Below are 21870 nucleotides of genomic sequence, written 5' to 3'. Positions count from 1 at the left end.
TTCTAAGAGAGACAAAACACAAATAGAATTTGAAAATCCAAGAAAATATTTTAAAGACTTGGTCTTCACTTGTTTAAATGAATTCATTTATTTTTTTTACTTTGCTTCTTATAACTTTCAGAAAGACAATTTTAGAGAAAAAATACAACCTTAAAAATGATTTTAGGATTTTTAAACACAGATACCTTTCTACCTTTTAAATTCCTTCCTCTTCTTTCCTGACAATTTAAATCAATGTTCAAGTATTTTTATTTTATTTTAAAGAATAATAAATACATTTTAATTTAATTCTTCAATTTAGCTTCTGTTTTTTCGACAAAGAATATTTGTGAAATATTTCATCAAACTTATGATTAAAATAAAAAATAAAATTCTTGCAAATCTAGAAAATCTGTAGAATCAAATTCAAATCTTATTTCAAAGTCTTTTGAATGTCTTTTAAAATTTTTGTTCTGGAAAATCTCGAAGGAATAATGATTTGTATTTGTTAGAAATATAGCTTGGTCCAATTTGTTATGTATTCTAACAAAGTGCAGATTGGATTTTAACCTATTTACAACATGTCATCAAAATTCTAAAATTAATCTTAATCAGGAAAAATTACTAATATTGTTCCATAAATTATTTTTTACATTTTTTCAAAAAGATTCGAATTAGCTAGTTTTTCTCTTCATTTTTTTTTGGATGACATTTTGAATTTTAAAGAGTCAACATTAAAGATAAACTATGTTTCAAAATTTAATTGTAATTTTTTTCGTGTTTTCTCCTCTTTTAAACCGTTCAATTAAGTGTTTTTTTTTTCATTTACAAAAAACCTTCCGTAAAAGGAAAAAAATGTACGACGGAATGACAGACATAAATACCCCATTTTTTTATATAGATTTATTTATTAAAGGTAAATTGAGCAAATTGGCTATTTCTGGCAATTTATATAAGTGTGTATCAAACTGGTAGCCCTTTGCATTCATCAGTACCAAAGAAGTAGCTCTTGGTTTCAAAAAGATTGGCGACCCCTGCATTGGAAAAACACTTTTTATATTTTTAAGGCGCATACCGGAAGTTGCAATGGGACACATTTTAACTTGATGCAGGAAGCTGCTTTAAGAGGGGCGGGCTTTAAGCTTTTTGAGTACGTCGACAGGCGAGAGGAGTTCTCACTTCCAGCGTCGAGCGGACCAAACAAACAAACAAACGTAGCTCCCCGGCTAACTAGTTAACTAGACCACTAACCAGCGCTTTGTAGGCCCGACAAGAAGACAAGATGGTGGCCAAGCAGAGGATCCGAATGGCTAACGAGAAGCACAGCAAGAACATCACTCAGCGGGGCAACGTGGCCAAGTCCAATGTGAGTCCGACCAGCCAAACCTGTACCAGATGGAACAGGCGTTCCCTCGCTGATCGAAAATAATCGATTGATGACTTTAAAAACACAGACGTCGTCATGGCAATGGGACTTGTTATTCTTTCAGAGGAACCTGACTGAGGAGAAAGGTGTCGGACCTTGGCTGCTGGCGCTCTTCGTCTTTGTGGTCTGCGGTTCTGGTAAGTTCTCAGGAAATGACACAAGACAGAAAGATATACATCGCACATTGGCATTTTCCAGCCTCGAAAGTTTTAAAAAATGTTTTTTTTAAAGGCCTACTGAAATGAGATTTTCTTATTTAAACGGGGATAGCAGGTCCATTCTATGTGTCATACTTTATCATTTCGCGATATTGCCATATTTTTGCTTAAAGGATTTAGTAGAGAACATCCACAATAAAGTTCGCAACTTTTGGTGCTGACAAAAAAGCCCTGCCTTTACCGGAAGTCGCAGACGATGACGTCACAAGTGTGGGGGCTCCTCACACATTCACATTGATTTTAGTGGGATCCTCCAACAAAAAGTGCTATTCCAACCGAGAAAACTACAATTTTCCCATTAATTTAAGCGAGGATGAAAGATTTGTGTTTGAGGATATTGATAGCGACGGACTAGAAAGAAAAAAAAGTTAAAAAAAAAAAAACGCCATTGCATTGGGACGGATTCAGATATTTTTAGACACATTTACTAGGATAATTCTGGGAAATTTCTGATCTTTCTATTGTGTTGCTAGTGTTTTAGTGAGTTTAACAGTACCTGATAGTCGGAGGTGTGTCTCCACGGGTTTCTTGACGCCAGTGTCTCAGGGGAGTCGACGGCAGCTATGGACGGCACAAGCTCAGCTGATCTCCAGTAAGAAGTGACTTTTTACCACAATTTTCTCACCGAAACCTGCTGGTTGACATTCCGTCGTGATTCATGTTCGCTTGACCGCGCTTTGATCCATAGGAAAGTTTCACCTCCAGGAATTTTAAACAAGGAATCACCATGTGTTTGTGTGGCTAAAGGATAAAGCTTCCAAACTCCATCTTTCTACTTTGACTTCTCTAATATTAATTGAACAAATTGCAAAAGATTCAGCGACCCAGGTCTCCAAAATACTGTGTAATTATGCCGTTAAAGCAGACGACTTTTAGCTGTGTGTGTGCGCAGCGCTCATATTTCCTAAAAACCCGTGACGTCTTGCGTACACCTCATCATTACAAACCGTTTTCAAGACGAAACTCCCGGGAAATTTAAAATTGCAATTTAGTAAACTAAAAAGGCTGTATTGGCATGTGTTGCAATGTTAATATTTCATCATTGATATATAAACTATCAGACTGCGTGGTGGGTAGAAGTGGGTTTCAGTAGGCCTTTAAAGTCCATGCATGCTGCCCCGTCCTTGTGTTGCGACGACACTTGGGCAGGGCTTGGGTATGTCAGTGATGTCAAGCTGTGCCATGTCAAGCTAACTTTACAAAGTCCATCACAATATAAACATTGTTTTTTTGTCTGCAGCCATTTTCCAGATCATCCAGAGCATCAGGATGGGCATGTAGTGATGACATCACACTCGCTGACCAACCAAAACATTCCTGAACTTTGACCTGCGACCCCCCCCCCCAAACCCCCCTCCCACACACACACACCTTTTCTTACAACGCACGTGCACAGATGCTCTCTCCCGCTCTTCGTGTTTATTCAACGTGTCGCCGCCGCCGACCTTGTCACTGTTTGTGCCTGTGTTTACATGTGCCTAAGCCCCGCCCCCCTCTGATTGGCCCCTTATCAGTCCAGACAGGGGGCGGGGTCAAAGTGCGTCTGTGTGTTCTGAGGAACAAAATGAATGTGCGTGTGTTTGAGAGTGACAATAAAGTTTTCACCTGAACACAGCCGCCACGCTCTCGTCTCCACGCCCAACAGGGGGCGCCGTTTGTGTGACAGCTCCCCCGTTTTCCAGGGATGACGTCATCACGCCACGCTTGATGGCATTGCAATGTTGGAAAATGCCGCTTTTAGTTTAAAAAAAAAAAAAAACGGACACAAGATAGGTCCCGTTGCCATGGTAACATCTTGACTGTCCTGCTTCCGTACGGCCAAAGTTTTTGTCGATCCTCGTTTTATTGGGGCCGAGGCGCACAGAAAGGCCTCCATGACGACGGAGCGACCAAATGTTTGCCGGCTTCGCTCATAAAGGAAGTAAAAGCGGATGGGAAGAGGTAAATATTTGATACTTGGAGGTAGCAAAGAGTCTAGACATGAGGTCACATGACTTCAACGATGTAGCTAACAAGTATTTTTTTTTTTACTTTTTTGACCTCAGTTACTTTTCATGAGAACACGCGGTCCGCTATAGGGGATGCACGAAAACATCGATTCACATCCAGATTACGATTCTTATTTGTCCTAATTCTAAATCAATGCGTTATTTAAAAAAAAAAAAGATTAACACATTTTTTTGTAAGAATTAATCAAAAAAAAAATTTTTAGGAGCTTTTGTAGCCCGTAAACTGTTACAAAAAAGTATTATTGTAAGATACTTATTATACTTAATAATACATTGCCTGAATTGAGAATTGTGTAGTTGATCGTCTTTATTATTTCTGTTCTAAATCAATTCATATTTTCCAAAAGTGTATTTAAAGAAAATATTAAATTTTTTAATAAGCATTCATTTAAAAAAACAAATTTGTTTTATAGCTTCTCTAACCTGCAACATATTTTGAAGTTTTCTTACAATTATACCAAAAAAAAACAGGGGAATACCTAGACTCGAGAATCGTGTTGTTGATTGTGATTCTAACTCTATTCATAATTTTCAAGAATGGATTTAAAAATAATTGTTTTTAATTATAATCATCCATTTTTAAAGATGTTTTTGTAGCTTTTCTAACTTGTAACCTCTTTTAAAAAGTTGTATTACAATTATACCAAAAAATACATTCAGATTCAGTTTGACTCGATAATTGTTTTTTCATCCCGATTCTAAAACCGATTCATAATATTTAAAAATCGATTTAAAAAATGTATTTTAATTAGAAGCATCCATTTTTTAAAATAATTTTTCATATCTGTAACCTGTTTTGAATATTTTCATTATAAATATATTAAAAAATACAGCGTGAGAATTAGTTTGAATCGAAAATTGAGTTGTTGATCGTGTTTATAAATCTCAATTCTAAATCGAATCGTAATTTCCAAAAATTGATTAAAAAAATGTATTTTTTATAAGCATCGATTTAAAAAAATACATTTTTATAGCTTTGTTAACCTGTAATCTGTTTTGAAAAGTTGTATTACAATTGATATACCAAAAAATACATTGACAATTAATTTGAATCGGGAATCATGTTGTAGATCCTGTTTATTCATCCCGATTCTGAATCGATTAGGTATTTTCAAAATTCATTCTGAAAAAATTAAAAACATTTTTACAAGAATAAGATTTTGAAAATGCTTAAGTGCTTTTCTAACCTGTTTTAAAACATTTCATTATACAGTTGTGTTACAATTATTATCCCGAATAATACGTAGTGAAAATTAGGTTGAATTGAAAATCGTGTTTATTCATCCCGATTCTAAAACGATACCTAATTTTCAAAATTCGATTAAAAAAAAAAAAGTATATATATTTTTACGGGAATCAATTTAAAAAAATGTTTTTTCACCTACAAACCTACAAACTGTTTTAAAAAAGTTTTATTACATTTTATTACAATTATTATACCAAATAATACATTGTGAGAATCGTGTTGTTGATCAGGTTTATTCATCCCGATTTTAAATTGATTCATATATTTTAAGACGCAATCTAAAATAAAGTAATCCTTTTTGTAAGTGTGAATTCATTTTTTTAAATATGTTTATGAGCTTTTTTTAACCTGTTCTGAAAGTTTCATTACAATTATAACAAATTATACATTATGACAATTAGTTTGAATCAAGAATAGTGTTGTTGATCCCAATTCTAAATCGATTCACAATTTCCCAAAATCAATAATAATCAAAAAATAAAACTGAAAAAAAATATTTTAAAAAAGCCGTATATATAACTTTTCTAACTGGTAACCTGTTTTGAAAATGTTTTTTTAGTTATTATACGAAATAATACATTGCTGGAATTAGTTTGAATCGCGAATCATGTTGTTGATCCTGTTCATTCATCCCGATTCTAAATTAGTATTTTCAAAAATGTTACAGTTTTTATGCAAGAATCAATTTTCAAAGATACATTTTTATAGCTTTTCTAACCTGTAACCCGATTTGAAAAAGTTTTGTTGTAATTATACCTAATACTACATTGCGAAAACTAGATTAAATGGAGAATTATGTTGTTGATGGGGTTTATTCATCCCCATTCTAAATTGATAATTTTTAAAAATTGATAAAAAAATTATTCATATATTCTCTTAATGATAATCAATTTTTAAAAATAAGTTTTTAGGAGCTTTTCTAACCTGTAACCCGTTTTGAAAAAGTTTCATATTAATTATACCAAATACTACATTGTAAAAACTAGATTAAATGGCAAATCATGTTGTCAATGGGGTTTATTCATCCCCATTCTAAATTGTTACGTCATTTTTAAAAATCGATTAAAAAAATATTCATATTTTTTTTAAGTGATAATCCATTTAAAAAAATAAGTTTTTGGGAGTTTTTCTAACCTGTAACCTGTTTTGAAAAAGTTTGAATTAGAAATATTATACCAAATGATACATTGCGAGAATTAGTTTGAGTCAAGAATCGATTCTGAATTGAATCGTCACTCTGGGAATCGGACTCGGATGGAATATTTAGGTGCCCAAAGATTCTCAGCTGTTGGACGTTTCTTCCGGCTTCAGGCGGATGCTCCACGAGTTGACGGACACTGCGTCGCCACGGCGATGGATGCGGCAGGTGTACACGCCCTCGTTGAACTCGTTGGCCACGATGCGGAGGTCCCGCCCTTTGACCACGATGTAGCCCGCGATGGACGCCGCGATCCGCTCTCCATCTTTGTACCAGCTGGAAAAGACATTGCCGTCATTATGACGACGGTTCCAATTTACGCTACGGCGTGCCGCAGATCAGCTGACCTGACTTTGGGTGTGGCGCGGGGGTTCTTGGTACCGCAGCGGAAGCCCACCACCTTCCCGCGTGGCACCATCTTCACCTTGACGTTAGCCGGGGGCGGCGTCGGCGTGGCGACCGCTTCCAAGGGCTCTACGGCGACAAAGGAAGGGGGGGCGGTCAGTCTGGGGGACGACATAGCGGCCAGCTGAGGCGAGCTCACCAAAGCAGAGGTCGCAGCGGCGAGGACAGTTCTTCTTCATGAACCACTTCCTGCGCTCACAGAAGCCCAGACGGGCCCACGCCTCGCACACGCGCTTCTTATCCTCGCAGCCTGACCACAAACCAACACCATCAGACCAAGTCGGCGCGCTAGTGTGGCGACAGTCAACAGGTTACCGTAGAGCCTCTGGATGGCCCACACGTCATCCTGTCCGACGTTCCGCTGGCCCGTGTAGGTGGCGTTGGGATGCATGAGGGCGCGCGGGTCCCTGGAGTGCCACAGTCCCAGGGCGTGGCCGATCTCGTGCGCCGCCACCTGGACCAGGTCGTTGAGCCACACGCCTGAGAGGACACGTGAGCGCCAACATCTCCAACGCTCTACAACAGGGGTGTCCAAGGTGCGGCCCGGGGACGTTTTGTAGCCCGTAGCTCTTTTTTTATCGGGCCTCGGCACATTTTAGATGGATAGGATTTTTATTAAAAAGCAAACCGGTGAAATGTAAGGAGTAAAATTTGCAATGTTCACTAATAACACGGAGCTGCCAAGCAGGCGTTTTTTTCTTTAAAACTGTCATTTCTGAAAAAAATATATAATAAATAAATATCGATGTTATGAATTAGTGACATATTTAAAGTTCCATTTACTTCAGAGAAAATATCCCACTTTGAAATTATTTTTGATAGCAAAAAAATATTGCTTAGTTTGTGTTTGCCAAAAACAATTTCTATTTGACAAAAACAGTACAAAATAAAAAAACAAAAAAATATATAATTGATGGCTAGACCTGAAGTAGATCGAGACGCTGAGATAGAAGTGAAACACTTTTATGAATGGGACCCTTTTAGATCCCCAAGAATTTTACTGTTGTTGTTTTTTAAACTGTCATTGCTAAAAAATAATAACACATATATATATATATATATATATATATATATATATATATATATATATATATACCGTGGTAGAGCGCAATATGTATGTGTGGGAAAAATCACAAGACTGCTTCATCTCTACAGAACTGTTTCATGAGGGGTTCCCTCAATCATCAGGAGATATCTCCTGAAATCTCCTGATGATTGAGGGAACCCCTCATGAAACAGTTTTGTAGAGATGAAGTAGTCTTGTGATTTTTCCCCACACATACATACATACATACATACATACATATATATATATATATATATATTTTTTTATTTATTTTTTTTTTATTTTTATTTTTTTTAACTAATAGACCTGACATTGATCTCAAGATTTAAGCGTTGAAAAAAACAGAACATTTTTATATATGACTAATTTTTAACACAAGTATGAGTGGTACACTTTTGGGTCCCCAAGAATTTTAGTGTTGTTGTTTTTTAAATTGTCATTGCTAAAAAATAATAACACATATATATATATATATATATATATATATATATATATATATATATATATATATATATATATATATATATATACATACCGTGGTAGAGCGCAATATGTATGTGTGGGAAAAATCACAAGACTGCTTCATCTCTACAGAACTGTTTCATGAGGGGTTCCCTCAATCATCAGGAGATATCTCCTGAAATCTCCTGATGATTGAGGGAATCCCTCATGAAACAGTTTTGTAGAGATGAAGTAGTCTTGTGATTTTTCCCCACACATACATACATACATACATACATACATATATATATATATTTTTTTATATATATATATATATTTATTTTTTATTTTTTTTTAACTAATAGACCTGACATTGATCTCAAGATTTAAGCGTTGAAAAAAACAGAACATTTTTATATATGACTAATTTTTAACACAAGTATGAGTGGGACACTTTTGGGTCCCCAAAATTTTCAGTGGGATTTTAGTTTTAACTGTCAGTACTCAAAAATAATCATTACAAAAAATTTCCACTTAGAAAATTTTGGGGTGGAAAATTGATTCTATTTTTGTGTTTGTGCCCTAATAAAAAAAGGGTTTTGGCAAAAAGGGCATAAAACAAACATATATTTTTATTTTTCCTTTTTTTCCCCCTTTATATTGACAGATAGACCTGACGTTGATCTCAAGATTTAAGCGTTGTAGAAAAAAAACTAATATATATATATTTTTTTGTTTTAATCTATGACTCATTTTTAACACTTATATAAGTGGGACCCTTTTGGATCCCTAATAATTTTAGTAGGATTTTAGTTTTCTAACTGTCATTACTGCAAAAAAAAAAAATAATAATTAAATGAACGTTGTTATGAATTTTTTTCCCCCTTTATATTGACAGATAGACCTGACGTTGATCTCAAGATTTAAGCGTTTTTAAAAAAATAATATTTTTTTTTATCTATGACTCATTTTTAACACTTATATAAGTGGGACCCTTTTGGATCCCTAATAATTTTAGTAGGATTTTAGATTTCTAACTGTCATTACTCAAAAAAAAAAAATAATTTATTAAATGAACGTTGTTATGAATTATTGAACGCTCCAATTACTTCACATCAAATATTTCACTTTGAAGTTTTGTGATTTTGCCATAAAAAACAAGGTTTTGACAAAAAATCCATCCATCCATCCATATTATATAAGTGGTACCCTTTTGGATCCCTAATATTTTTAGTAGGATTTTAGTTTTCTAACTGTCATTACTCAAAAAAGATATATAATTAAATGAACGTTGTTATGAATTATTGAACGCTCCAATTACTTCACATCAAATATTTCACTTTGAAGTTTTGTGATTTTGTCATAAAAATCAGGGTTTTGATAAAAAATCCATCCATCCATCCATATTCTACCGCTTATTGCCTTTGGGGTCGCGGGGGGCGCTGGTGCCTACAGTATGTCTGCCACATTCGGGCGAAAGGCGGCGTACACCCTGGACAAGTCGTCACCTCATCGCAGTTTGATAAAAAAAAAACTGACAGATTTACCTGAGGTTTATGTAGAGATTTAGGAGTTGAACAAAAAAATAATGTTTTTTTTTTGCTTTTTTTTTTAATTTATGACCTGGGACCAAACATGAGGGGAGCTCTACAGGTTAAAAAAACCCGATATGGTTTTGAAAGTGAAAAACGTTAAAATGGCCCCCGCATGTTCACATTTTTGCAGTGGAAAAAGTTTGGACACCCCTGGTCTAGAAGCTTCTGACAATGTCACACTACCTTGTTTCCAGCTGAACCTGGACTTCCCCAGGATCCAGAACTCGTGGTTGTCGAAGTGGATCTCTCCGCGCGGCGGCAGAAAGGCGTGCGCCAGCTCGCCATTCAGCCCGTCGAAGCACGGGTGGAGCGGCGAATGCCAACAGTCAGAGTGGTTGAAGGTGTAGAAACCTGGCACACGCGCACGTCAAACCCCGCCGGCTGTCCTTGTTAGCCCCGCCCACCCCCGGCTACCTACCGATGGCGATGTCGGCGCTGGCGTTGGTGACCTCCGCGAAGCTCAGCGGCGACACGTCGCTCCACTTGGCGAAGGCGATGCTGATGGCCTTCCTGGTGTCGTCCACACTCAGCGTGTTGGGGAACTTGTCCACCCTGCAGGAGACCACAGGTCAAAGGTCAAGTGTGAACGCCGCGTCAGACGCTGGCGTCACCTGTACGTGATGTTGACGTGCGTCCACTTTTGTCCCAGAGGGTTGATGGTGTAACGTTTGCTGACTCTGTGAAGCGAATTGTCATGGCGGCGTTCAACCGTGTAGGCGCCAAACACCTGCAAGATAAAATGACAAACTCTTAACTTCCTTTGCGGTCTACCAGGGGGCAGCATGCATGGACATGACCACTGCTCACTGCTGCCCCCTACAGGATAGAGGTGGGATTTAGGGTTCTTTAAAGGGAACCAAATCTTGATGAGAGGTTGCTGTAAAAGAGCCGTTAAAAACACTGACTCCTTTTTAATTCTTCTTTTTTTGGGGGCAACGAAACAATCATTGGTTGCCATCACGTGGGTCGGTATAATTTAAAATTTTGAGAAATATAACTATATTTATAAGAATTATTCTGAAATATTGGCAATAATTGTATCTATTTAATATCTTTAAATAAAAGGGAAAACTCAAAGTAAAGCCGCTGCTCCTCCACATCGAGAGGAGCCAGATGAGGTGGTTTGGGCATCTGGTCAGGATGCCACCCGAGCGCCTCCCTAGGGAGGTGTTTAGGGCACGTCCAACCCGTAAGAGGCCATGGGGAAGACCCAGGACACGTTGGGAAGACTATGTCTCCCGGCTGGAATGGGAACACCTCGGGATCCCTTGTGAAGAGCTAGATGAAGTGGCTGGGGAGAGGGAAGTCTGGGCTTTCCTGCTTAGGCTGCTGCCCCCGCAACCCGACCTCGGATAAGCGGAAGAAGATGGATGGATTAAAGGGAAAAAATAATACAAACAATAAGAAACACTTTTTACTGCCTCCCCAAAATACCCTAAATATGTGTATTTTTTATTTTAAGTACCAATGATTGTCACACACATACACTATCAATCAATCAATGATTATTTATACAGCCCTAAATCTCTAGTGTCTCAAAGGGCTGCACAAACCACAACACAAACCACAACGACATCCTTGATAGAGCCCATATAAGGGCAAGGAAAACTCACACCCAGTGGGACGTCGGTGACAATGACTATGAGAAACCTTGGAGAGGACCGCATATGTGGTCAACCCCCCTTCTCCAGGGGACCGAAAGCAATGGATGTCGAGCGGGTCTAACATGATACTGTGAAGGTTTAATCCATAGTGGATCAAACACAACCGTGAGAGTCAAGTCCAAAGTGGATCCAACACAGTAGCGAGAGTCCCGTCCATAGTGGCGCCAACAGGAAACCATCCCAAGCGGAGGCGGATCAGCAGCGCAGAGATGTCCCCAGCCGATACACAGGCGAATGGTCAATCCTGGGTCCCGGCTCTGGAAAGCCAGTACTTCATCCATGGCCACCTGACCACACACACACACACGAGGGAGAGTGGTACAGAGGAGAACTATGTGTGACACTTGTCACACTTTGGTGATTTAACCACCAATTCCAACCCTTGATGTTGAGTGCCAAGAAGGGAGGTAATGGGTCCCATTTTTATAGTCTTTGGTATGACCTGGCCGGGGTTAGAACTCACAACCTACCAATTTAAGGAATGACACTCTAACCACTGGGCCACTGAGTTTCAAAATTTCATCGTGGAACTTTTCATTCATTATTTTTTGAGTAATGACAGTTAAAAAAAGAAATGCCCACTTAAATTATTTGGCATCCAAAAGGGTCCCACTCATGCAAGTGTTAAAAATTAGTTATATATACATTTTTTCCATTTTTTTTACCAACGCTTAAATCTTGAGATCAACGTTAGGTCAATCCGTCAGTTTAAAGTAAAAAAAAAAAAAAATCGAAATACGTATAAAAATATATATATTTTAGTTTTTACTGCAAATATTCTTTGAGGTGGTCTAATATCCCCATGCTTTGAAAGCGATATCAATATTTAGAATTTTCCCTTCGTAGTATTTAATAGAGCTGATTAAAAAAAACATAAAACAAGGATGAAATGTATTTTTGTTGATAAGTGTAAATACATTTTAATAAAAAATTAGGACATACTTCAAATGTGTATGATTGATCTACATCAGAACAATGAACCATAAAGGTGAACAAAAAAACTAAACAAATGAAAAATACATCTAAAAAAAAATATATATATATATATATATACATATATATATATATATATATATATATATACCGTATTTCCTTGAATTACAACAGGGCATATAGAATACGCCTGCCTTAAATTACTGCCAGGTCAAACTCGCTTCCCAAAATAATTAGTGCATGCTTAATATTACCGCCTGGTCAAACTCGTGATGTCATGAGTGACACTTCCCCTGTCATCTTTTTCAAAATGGAGGAGGCTGATTTCAATACCGGTAATTTGAAATCGCATAAAGGGAAGAAGATTAAGAGCTATTTAGTAGGATTTAAGGTCCAAGCTTACATCACACTCAATTTTTTACTGCATGCCTTTGGTAAGTGCCGGAGTGAGAAGTGGTTTTAAAATAATTAGCGCATGCTTACTTTTACCGCATGCCTTATGTAAGCGCAGGAGTGAGAAGAGGTTTTAAATTAATTAGCGCTCCGGCGGCAATTCAAGGAAATACGGCATATATATATATACATATATATACATACACACACTTATATATATATATATGTTATGTATTTCTTTATTTGATTGCAGGTCAGGTGACATTGATTTAAGCGTTGAAAGTAAAAATAATATAAATTTAAATCATATGGGACTTTTGGATCCCTAAGACCTTTAAGTGTGTTTTTTTTTTAAACTGTTACTCCCCTCGGGTGTTTTCAAAGCTCCACTCATTCTTGGTTTTGAAAATACATTTATTTTTGAATACCTATTTTACATGAAATGCAACACAAAAAACGAACATACATTCCCTGACACAACACAACAGTTTGAACACTACTCAAATAATTACCTCATTGGCCACATCGACTCTCTGAAAACAAATTAGGTAGAAAACTTCTTTACAGAAACACTTTTGGACAACTTCTCTGAACACGTCAGACATCCACCATTTTGAGTGCCACACCTACTTGGTCCCCTCTTCCGGAAGTTAACAAATGTCCCTAAAAAGATGTTCCCCTAATTTGCGTCACCTAAATTCACTTCACAATTATTATTTATTAAATTAAATGTATTTGTATTTATTACTTCCACTTTATATTTGAACAGTAAAGCAATGAATAACTGATGTATAAGTTGCTATAAAATATATCATAAAAAATTATAATAATTAAAAAACAATATTATGAATTATTTACATTTTTTAAACTTTAATTACTTAACATCATATATTCCAGTTTGGACATTTTTTGGGGGAAAAAAATATGACATATTTCGTATTTTTGCTATTAAAAAAAAAGGCTTTTCAAGGGAATAAAATATCCAAAATTTAAATTGTGTCAACGGATAGATTTGAAGTTGATACACAAATATTATGTAGTTAAAGTTTTAAAAAAAAATTACATATCGGACTTGTTTTTAACACTTTCGGGTCCCCGGGATCTTTAATGCTAATAATGAATTGTAATCAGTGTTGTCATGAATTCATTACCATGAATTAATTAACATGGACCCCGACTTAAACAAGTTGAAAAGCTTGTACTGTACTGTGCAATCTACTAATAAAAGTTTCAATCAATCAATAAATCAAAAAGTCATGAATTATTGACTTACCGTATTTCCTTGAATTGCCGCAGGGGCGCTAATTAATTTAAAACCTCTTCTCACTCCTGCGCTTACCAAAGGCATGCGGTAAAAGTAAGCAAGCGCTAATTATTTCAAAACCTCTTCTCACTCCGGCACTTACCAAAGGCATGCAGTAAAAATTTGAGTGTGATGTAAGCTTGGACCTTAAATCTTACTGAATAGCTCTTAATCTTCTTCCCTTTATGTGATTTCAAATTACCAGTATTGAAATCAGCCTCCTCCATTTTGAAAATGATGACAGGGGAAGTGTCTCTTGTGACATCACGAGTTTGACCAGGCGGTAATACTAAGCATGCGCTAATTATTTTGAGAAGCGAGTTTGACCCGGCAGTAATTCAAGGCAGGCGCATACTATATGCCCTGCGGCAATTCAAGGGAATACGGTATTCAATGAATGCTCGAATTGCTCCACATCAAAAATCTTCCACTTTTAAAAAAATTGGGATGGAAAATATTGCAAGCCATAAAAAAATCAGGGTTTCAAATAAAAAAGCAAAAAAACCAAAAACAAACTACTTTACATCAATATCATTACCCTGCGTAATGACAATAAAGCTGATTCTGATTCTGAACAGACCTTAAAGTTAATCTACAGATTAAAAAATTCAAAATAAAATATAAAAAAAAATGCATGACTTATATTTTGCATTTTTATAGCTGAGTTTGAGACTCTTCCTGGTCCCTGCGACCAAATTTGAGGGGAGCCCTAAAAATTACACTCAATATTGTATTAGTTATGGAAATGGTATCAAAATAGCCCCTTCATGCTTTTATTTTTTAGTGTGCGGGCCTCAGTGGAAAAAAATGTGGACACCCCATTCAAAGAGGACAGCCACATGTTCCTCAAAACTTCACAGAACTTGTCCCTGGTGCATCATGGTAAATAAAATAAGCTCATGGTAAAGAGTAAATTTCAAAAAACACGCACAGTCTTTGACGTGGCACATGTGCAACACTTCCACTCTTTATTTACACAACAACAACACACTTTTTGACTTTGTGCAGAATAAAAGGTGGACTGACCTGTGACGTCATCACCACCATCATCATCATCAGGAGCAGCGGAACCTCCATGACGCTGGTGACGTCACACTGCCCGATGCATGACAAGCCTGTCAATCAAACAGCTGAAGTGGTCCTTGTTCGGTCCCAGTGGGTTTTGGAGTGCAGTGATCAAGTCCTGCAGCCGAGGGTCTCGTCCGAGGGGGCGGGGTCAGGTCATCTCGAGTTTTAACCCTTTAGCGCTCAAAAAATGATTTGTGTAGGGGGTTTGGGGGGGAGGGGCAGGTAGAGGACCACCCTCTCAGAGGTGTTTTCCCACTGACTGAAAATCAGGTCCAGATGTTCTACAGAACATCTGTCCAAACATGTGGTCCGCTTCCCGTCCTTTGACACGTGCAGCGCTGACACGCGTCACGTGGTTTTTCTATGGCGCGTTCTGCCTGTCCGGTAGGGGGCGGCAGCGAGCTCCTTGCCTGTGGCAACGGTTGCTATGCCAGAACCGCGCTGTCCATCATAAGTCACGTGGCGGCCAGACGGTATGCTGGACATGAATTCGAACATGGAGTGAGTGACAGGTGGCGCTCACACGCCACAGTCTCCTCCTGGCAGTCCCCAGGGTGACCCCCCTGGGTTTTTTTTGGGGGGTGTTTGTCCGGCGCGCAGTTGACGGATGAGGGTTTAATGACGCCATTCACACATTCTTGTCTTTGTGTGCGAAAGGAAGCGTCGGTCAGCGAGTCCCTCAAAGCTACACGTTGCCATGGAAACCTGCCGCGGTTTGAAATTGAAGTCATAAGCTTAGGCGTGGGGGGGGGGGGGGCAACGAGAACCACTTCCTGTCACAGTCTCGTTAGTTTTCTCACGACTCTGGCAATATGACCTTTGACCCGGCTCGTTGTGCACCTGACTACAGAAGTGATGAGGCCACGCCCCCTCGTACTGTGTTAGCTGATGCATTTGCAACCGGCCACCAGGGGGCGCGCAAACACGTCACGCTGCAATCCTTGGAGGCGCATTTTATTTCGGTAACACCAGTTGCTGAAATGGTTGACAACTGTATACTTATATGCTATATGGGTCTATAATGATAATCATTATATGTTATGACCTATAGAAAATAAGGACCAGGATAAAAATATATTAAATGTGAACATTTTTATTTGAAATGTAACATTCATCTGATTGTAATCCCCTCTTATCAAGGCAGAAAGGAAACGTCAATACAAGCATCAAAAACAGTCAATACAAACAACATTCTGAAAGCACACTGAACATTTAATAAATAAATAAGGAATGTGTAAGAAATGCTTCATAAAGTGGAAGAATGTAACCATTAAGAAACCTACGAATAGCTTTTTTGCAGGTTTAGAAGTTACGGATTTATTTCTGTTATTCTTAAGTATGGAAATTAATTTATGTTAGGCTTTGATTATTTTAATATTATTGGACTAAATTACTATTATTTCAAAGCCACTCATTTGTTATATTTTGTCTTTTTTTATTTTATTTATACTGTCCTGCGCTTTAGTTCCTCCCTGTTGGTTTGAAAAGAAAACAGGTAAGCACTGCTAAGAAATATGGTCCGTTTAAAAAAAAAATCCATAAATATCCATGTAGCACTTCTACTTATTTTTTTTCACCCAATGCAGAAAATCAACAGGAAGATGAAAAGATGACACAACCTGATTGGTTGTTAATGTGTCCCTTCCATTGCTCAGTGAACCATTCCTGTTCTGCTATAAATTACAAGAGCGCGTGTGCCTTGGTTTGTAACTTCAATACATATATAATACATATATTTATTTATATATATATACAGAATATATATATATATATATATATATATATGAAACGTTTTATCGAACACATTTTTATATTATATCAATTACAAGTTTATTGCAATATATATACACCGATATCATATTATAGACCCAGCCCTAGTAGACACACAATACGTTAGTACAGTGGTTCTCAACCTTTTTTCAGTGATGTACCCCCTGTGAACATTTTTTTAATTCAAGTACCCCCTAATCAGAACAAAGCATTTTTAATTGAAATAAAGAGATAAAGAAGTAAAATACTGCACTATGTCATCAGTTTCTGATTTATTAAATTGTATAAAAGTGCAAAATATTGCTTATTTGTAGTGGTGTTTCTTGAGGTATTTGAAAAAAAAAGATATAAAAATAACAAAAAACTTGTTGAAAAATAAAAAAGTGATTAAATTATAAAGATTTCTACACATAGAAGTAATCATCAACTTAAAGTGCCCTCTTTGGGGATTATAATACATATCCATCTCGATTCATGAACTTTATTCTAAAAAATTATTCACAAAAAAAGAAATCTTTAACATCAATATTTATGGAACATGTCCACAAAAAAATCTAGCTGTCAACACTGAATATTGCATTGGTGTATATTTCTTTCACAGTTTATGAACTTACATTCATATTTTCTTCAAGTATCATTCAATAAATATTAGGGCTGCCAATCTTTGGGTGTCCCAAGATTCGATTCAATATCAATTCTTGGGGTCGCGATTTGATTCTAAATCGATTTTTTCGATTCAACGCGATTCTCGATTCAAAAACGGTATTTTTTCCGATTCAAAACAATTCTGTATTCATTCAATACATAGGATTTCTGCAGGATCTACCCCAGTCTGCTGACATGCTGGCAGAGTACAAGATAAAAAAAAAAAAAGCTTTTATAATTGTAAAGGACAATGTTTTATCAACTGATTCCAATAATGTAAATGTGTTTTAACTTTTAAACGCACCAAAAATATGACTTATTTTATTGTTGTGAAAATATTGGACACAGTGTGTTGTCAAGCTTATGAGATGCGATGCAAGTGTAAGCCACTGTGACACTATTGTTCTTTTTATTTTTATAAATGTCGAATGACAATGTCAATGAGGGATTTTTAATCACTGCTATTCTGAAATTATAACTAATATTGATACTGTTGTTGATAATATTCATTTTTGTTTCACTACTTTTGGTTTGTTCTGTGTTGTGTTTGTGTCTCCTCTCAATTTGCAGTTCTGAGTGTTGCTGGGTCAGGTTTGGTTTTGGAATTGGATTGCATTGTTATGGCATTGCTGTGTATTAACCCCAAATGGAATAAGTGGTAGTAAATGGACGGGATGGATGTTTTGTTGGACTTATCAAAAAAAATCTATAAAAAAAAAAAAAAAAAGAGAATCGATTCTAAATTGCACAACGTGAGAATCGATTTTTTTCCACACCCCTAATAAGTATATTTATAAAGAATTTTTGAATTGTTGCTATTTTAAAAAAATCTCACATACCCCTTGGCATACCTTCAAGTACCCCCAGGGGTACGCATACCCCCATTTGAGAACCACTGCCTTAGTGGACAGTTAGTGGACAGCAAATGTAATGACAAGTGTCACGTGACCCTCCCAGAGCCACAGGAAGTGGACTGTCTTTGGGCACAGAAGAAGACGTCCCCGCCATCGGCGCTGTTTTTTCTTTAGGTTTCGATTTTCTCATCCAGCTCACAAAAATCAAAACCTAAAAAAACCACAGTGCAGCAGCAGCATCATCACCATCATCATCATCACGTCGCCTTGATGACACTTCCTGTCCAAGCTGCCCACGCGTGTCAATGCAGGATAAACAATGTCCCTGACATATGGGAGCTGGGGAAAAACGCTGATGTCACGGTGTGACGTCACACTGGCAGATAGGCGCCATGACAGAAACACCTGCAGAGAAAGAGGTTACTTCCTGGTGTTTGCCACTGTGTGATAATAAGTCAACAAATTAAATGTCTAATAGTCACACTGTTAACTATTTGCGAGCAGTAGTCGTCATCACATACCCAATTCAGAACTCCGTTTAAAGGCCTACTGAAACACACTACTACCCACCAGGCAGTCTGATAGTTTATATATCAATGATGAAATATTAACAGTGCAACACATGCCAATACGGCCTGTTTAGTTTACTAAATTGCAATTTTAAATTTCCCGGGAGTTTCATCTTGAAAACGTGTAATGATGACGTGTACGCAAGACATCACAGGTTTTTAGGAAATATGAGCGCTGCACACACACACAGCTAAAAGTCGTCTGCTTTAACCGCATAATTACACAGTATTTTGGACGTCTGTGTTGCTGAATCTTTTGCAATTTGTTCAATTAATATTGGAGAAGTCACAGTAGAAAGATGGAGTTGGGAAGCTTTAGCCTTTAGCCACACAAACACACGGTGATTCCTTGTTTAAAATTCCTGGAGGTGAAACTTTACTATGGATCAGAGCGCGGTCAAGCGTACATGAATCCCGACGGAATGTCAACCAGCAGGTTTCGGTGACAAAATTGTGGTAACAATTTGCTTCTTACCGGAGATCAGCTGAGCTTGTGCCGTCCGTAGCTGCCGTCGAATCCCCTGAGACACTGGCGTCAAGACACGCGTGGAGACACACCTCCGACTATCAGGTAGTTTCCCAGAATTATCCTAGTAAATGTGTCCAAAAACATCTGAATCCGTCCCAATGCAATCACGTTTTTTTTTTGTAGTCCTTTGCTATCAATATCCTCAAACACAAATTTTTAATCCTCGCTCAAATTAATGGGGAAATTGTCGTTTTCTTGGTCCGAATAGCACTTTTTGTTGGAGGCTCCCATTAAAAACAATGTGAATATGTGAGGAGCCCCCACACTTGTGATGTCATCGTCTGCAACTTCCGGTAAAGGCAGGGCTTTTTTGTCAGCACCAAAAGTTGAGAACTTTATCAAGGATGTTCTGTACTAAATCCTTTCAGCAAAAATATGGCAATATCGCAAAATGATCAAGTACGACACATAGAATGGACTTGCTATCCCCGTTTAAATAAGAACATCTCATTTCAGTAGGCCTTTAAAATATTGACAATTTAACGTAACCACTTTAGTACGTAGTGGTAACTAAACTGATGCACACAAATTATGTTTATTAAAGTTACCAAAACGTCTTACTTCTTTTCGGCGCGCAGACACACGAGATAACTGTTAGAAACCGGTTGAATTGCAATCAAATATCCCAGTCATCTACCTCCGTGACCGGGGATGTACCTGTCTTATATGACGTTTTACTCAACGTACGTGTTTTTTGTTCAGGGCCGAATTGACTGCAGATTATTACATAACATGAACCAGTAAGACTTTAGCACAAACACGCAGTGTTGCGGCGCTGTGACGCTGCTCGTCCAAAAGACGCAGATAACACCGTCAATACGCGCTAGCCAGCGAGCTAACTGGCTAGCCAGTCAGACGGTGACGTCACCGTCACCAAGCTGAGGGACGAGCGCTGACTATCTTGTGTTTTCAATGTTTATCTTACCCTGAATCACAACCGCCGCACCGGTGGACAAAAAGGCGACCCCCGCCGCTCCGTCATAGCCGCCGAACACAACCTGGCGTCGTCGGTCGTCTGCCGCCATCAGAGCCAAGATGGCGGGCGTCAGCTGAGCGGCACCGTTCCACTTCCAGAGTCCGCTTCCTTCGATCTGGCACCCCCTGTTGCACCAAAGGTGGTACTACGCCACGCGGTGAACACAAATAGCCGCACAAAGTTGTTTTATTTTTATTTTAGAGCAATATTTTATTGGAAATCAACCCTTTTTGTGTGTTTTTTTTTTAAATCTGCCATACAAAATGAAAATAAAAAAACTGCCCTATTCTTTTTTTTTTTAAATGTATTTGCCTTTCAGAATTGGAAATTGAATGAACGGGATTTTAATCTTTCCATAGAAACACAGAAATACCATACCATACCATACCATACCAACTTTATCTATAAAGCCATTTAAAAACCACCACAGTTGAAGAAAAAAGGGCTGTACACCACAAAAAAATAAAGGCAAAGGACAGACAAAAAAAACACATTGAAATAGCAAATACAAATTACCCTAAGAACAATGTGTTAGATAAAAAGGAGTTTAAAAAAGTTAAAAGTCAAAAACTGTTTAAAGTCTCATACTGGGTTAAAAGCCAGTGAATAAAAATGGGTTTTAAGAAAGGTCTTAAAAATAGCCACTCTGTTCCAGAGTTTGGGACCCGCAACAGAGAAGGCTCTGTCCCCTCTGAGCTTGCGCTTTGATTTGGGGACCTCCAGGATCCGCTGATCAGCTGACCTGAGGGACCGGGTGGGGGCATAGAGGTGGAGCAGCTCAGAGAGGTAAGGTGGGGCAAGACCATGTAAGGATTTATAAATGAGTAAAATAATTTTAAAATGGACTCTAAAAGACACAGGCAGCCAGTGGGGGGAGGCTAAAACAGGAGTAATGTGCTCTCTTTTTCTTGTGTTTGTTCAAAGTCGGGCAGCTGTCGAAATCGAAAAAAATCTTCATCCAAAATGCAAAAATGCATGGTTATCAATGTCAACCAAATGCATTATTCTCTTTCCTGGCTAACAGTGCAGAACATGTGATTGATTGATTGAATGATTGATTGAATGATTGATTGAAACTTTTATTAGTAGATTGCACAGTACAGAGGTTGATTGGCAACACTAAATTGGTCCTAGTGTGTGAAAGTGAGTGTAAATGTTGTCTCTCTATGTGTGTTGACCCTTCGATGAGGTGGCGACTTGTCCAGGGTGTACACCGCCTTCCGCCCGATTGTAGCTGAGATAGGCACCAGCGCCCCCTCCCCGCGACCCCAAAGGGAATAAGTAGTAGAAAATGGTAGTCAGGTTGTCAAGCTAATACTCTCATATTGTTCAAATCAGTAACTGGTCGTAAAACACCTGCTTTTGTTTAAGATATGTAAATAGAAAAAATGGCTCAATTTTTTTTTTGATTCGCATTAGATAATTCGAAATAGAATTAACTATTCGAAAGCAAAAATACTGCTTCCGGTTCAATTTGTCGTCACACCAACACAGGTACCCCCGCATTCTGAACAACATCTCCCTAAATTTCTGTGCCCGTCTGAAAAAAAGTAAATCCATTAAAGGGGAACATTATCACAATT

At 37.7% G+C, this 21870-nt stretch overlaps 2 protein-coding genes across 4 annotated transcripts; one reads left to right on the top strand and one right to left on the bottom strand.

Moving 5' to 3' along the window:
* Nucleotides 1-1112: 1112 nt before the first annotated feature.
* Nucleotides 1113-3237, top strand: LOC133536993 (stress-associated endoplasmic reticulum protein 1). Its single transcript, XM_061877794.1, has 3 exons — nucleotides 1113-1345; nucleotides 1470-1542; nucleotides 2864-3237. Exons 1-3 carry the CDS (start codon nucleotides 1262-1264, stop codon nucleotides 2902-2904), a joined length of 198 nt encoding a protein of 65 aa, XP_061733778.1. The 5' UTR covers nucleotides 1113-1261; the 3' UTR covers nucleotides 2905-3237.
* Nucleotides 1138-20358, bottom strand: mmp23bb (matrix metallopeptidase 23bb). 3 transcript variants are annotated; one of them, XM_061877792.1, is made up of 9 exons: nucleotides 20237-20358; nucleotides 14903-18618; nucleotides 10195-10310; nucleotides 10002-10135; nucleotides 9767-9934; nucleotides 6797-6961; nucleotides 6621-6731; nucleotides 6424-6550; nucleotides 1138-6352 (listed from the first exon to the last, which is right to left on the bottom strand). In XM_061877792.1, exons 2-9 carry the CDS (start codon nucleotides 14951-14953, stop codon nucleotides 6160-6162), a joined length of 1065 nt encoding a protein of 354 aa, XP_061733776.1. In that variant the 5' UTR covers nucleotides 14954-18618; nucleotides 20237-20358; the 3' UTR covers nucleotides 1138-6159. The 3 variants fall into 3 exon arrangements, with proteins under 3 accessions (XP_061733776.1, XP_061733775.1, XP_061733774.1); XM_061877791.1 differs by having other exon boundaries at nucleotides 14903-20329; XM_061877790.1 differs by lacking the exons at nucleotides 14903-18618; nucleotides 20237-20358 and adding an exon at nucleotides 13086-13245.
* Between the last annotated feature and the right edge of the window lie 1512 nt (nucleotides 20359-21870).

Source organism: Nerophis ophidion, linkage group LG18, assembly GCF_033978795.1.
Source record: "Nerophis ophidion isolate RoL-2023_Sa linkage group LG18, RoL_Noph_v1.0, whole genome shotgun sequence".
In the NCBI taxonomy this organism is placed as follows: Eukaryota; Metazoa; Chordata; class Actinopteri; order Syngnathiformes; family Syngnathidae; genus Nerophis; species Nerophis ophidion.
Note: the sequence above shows the minus strand (reverse complement) of the source record. Positions and strands in the feature narration are given on the sequence as shown.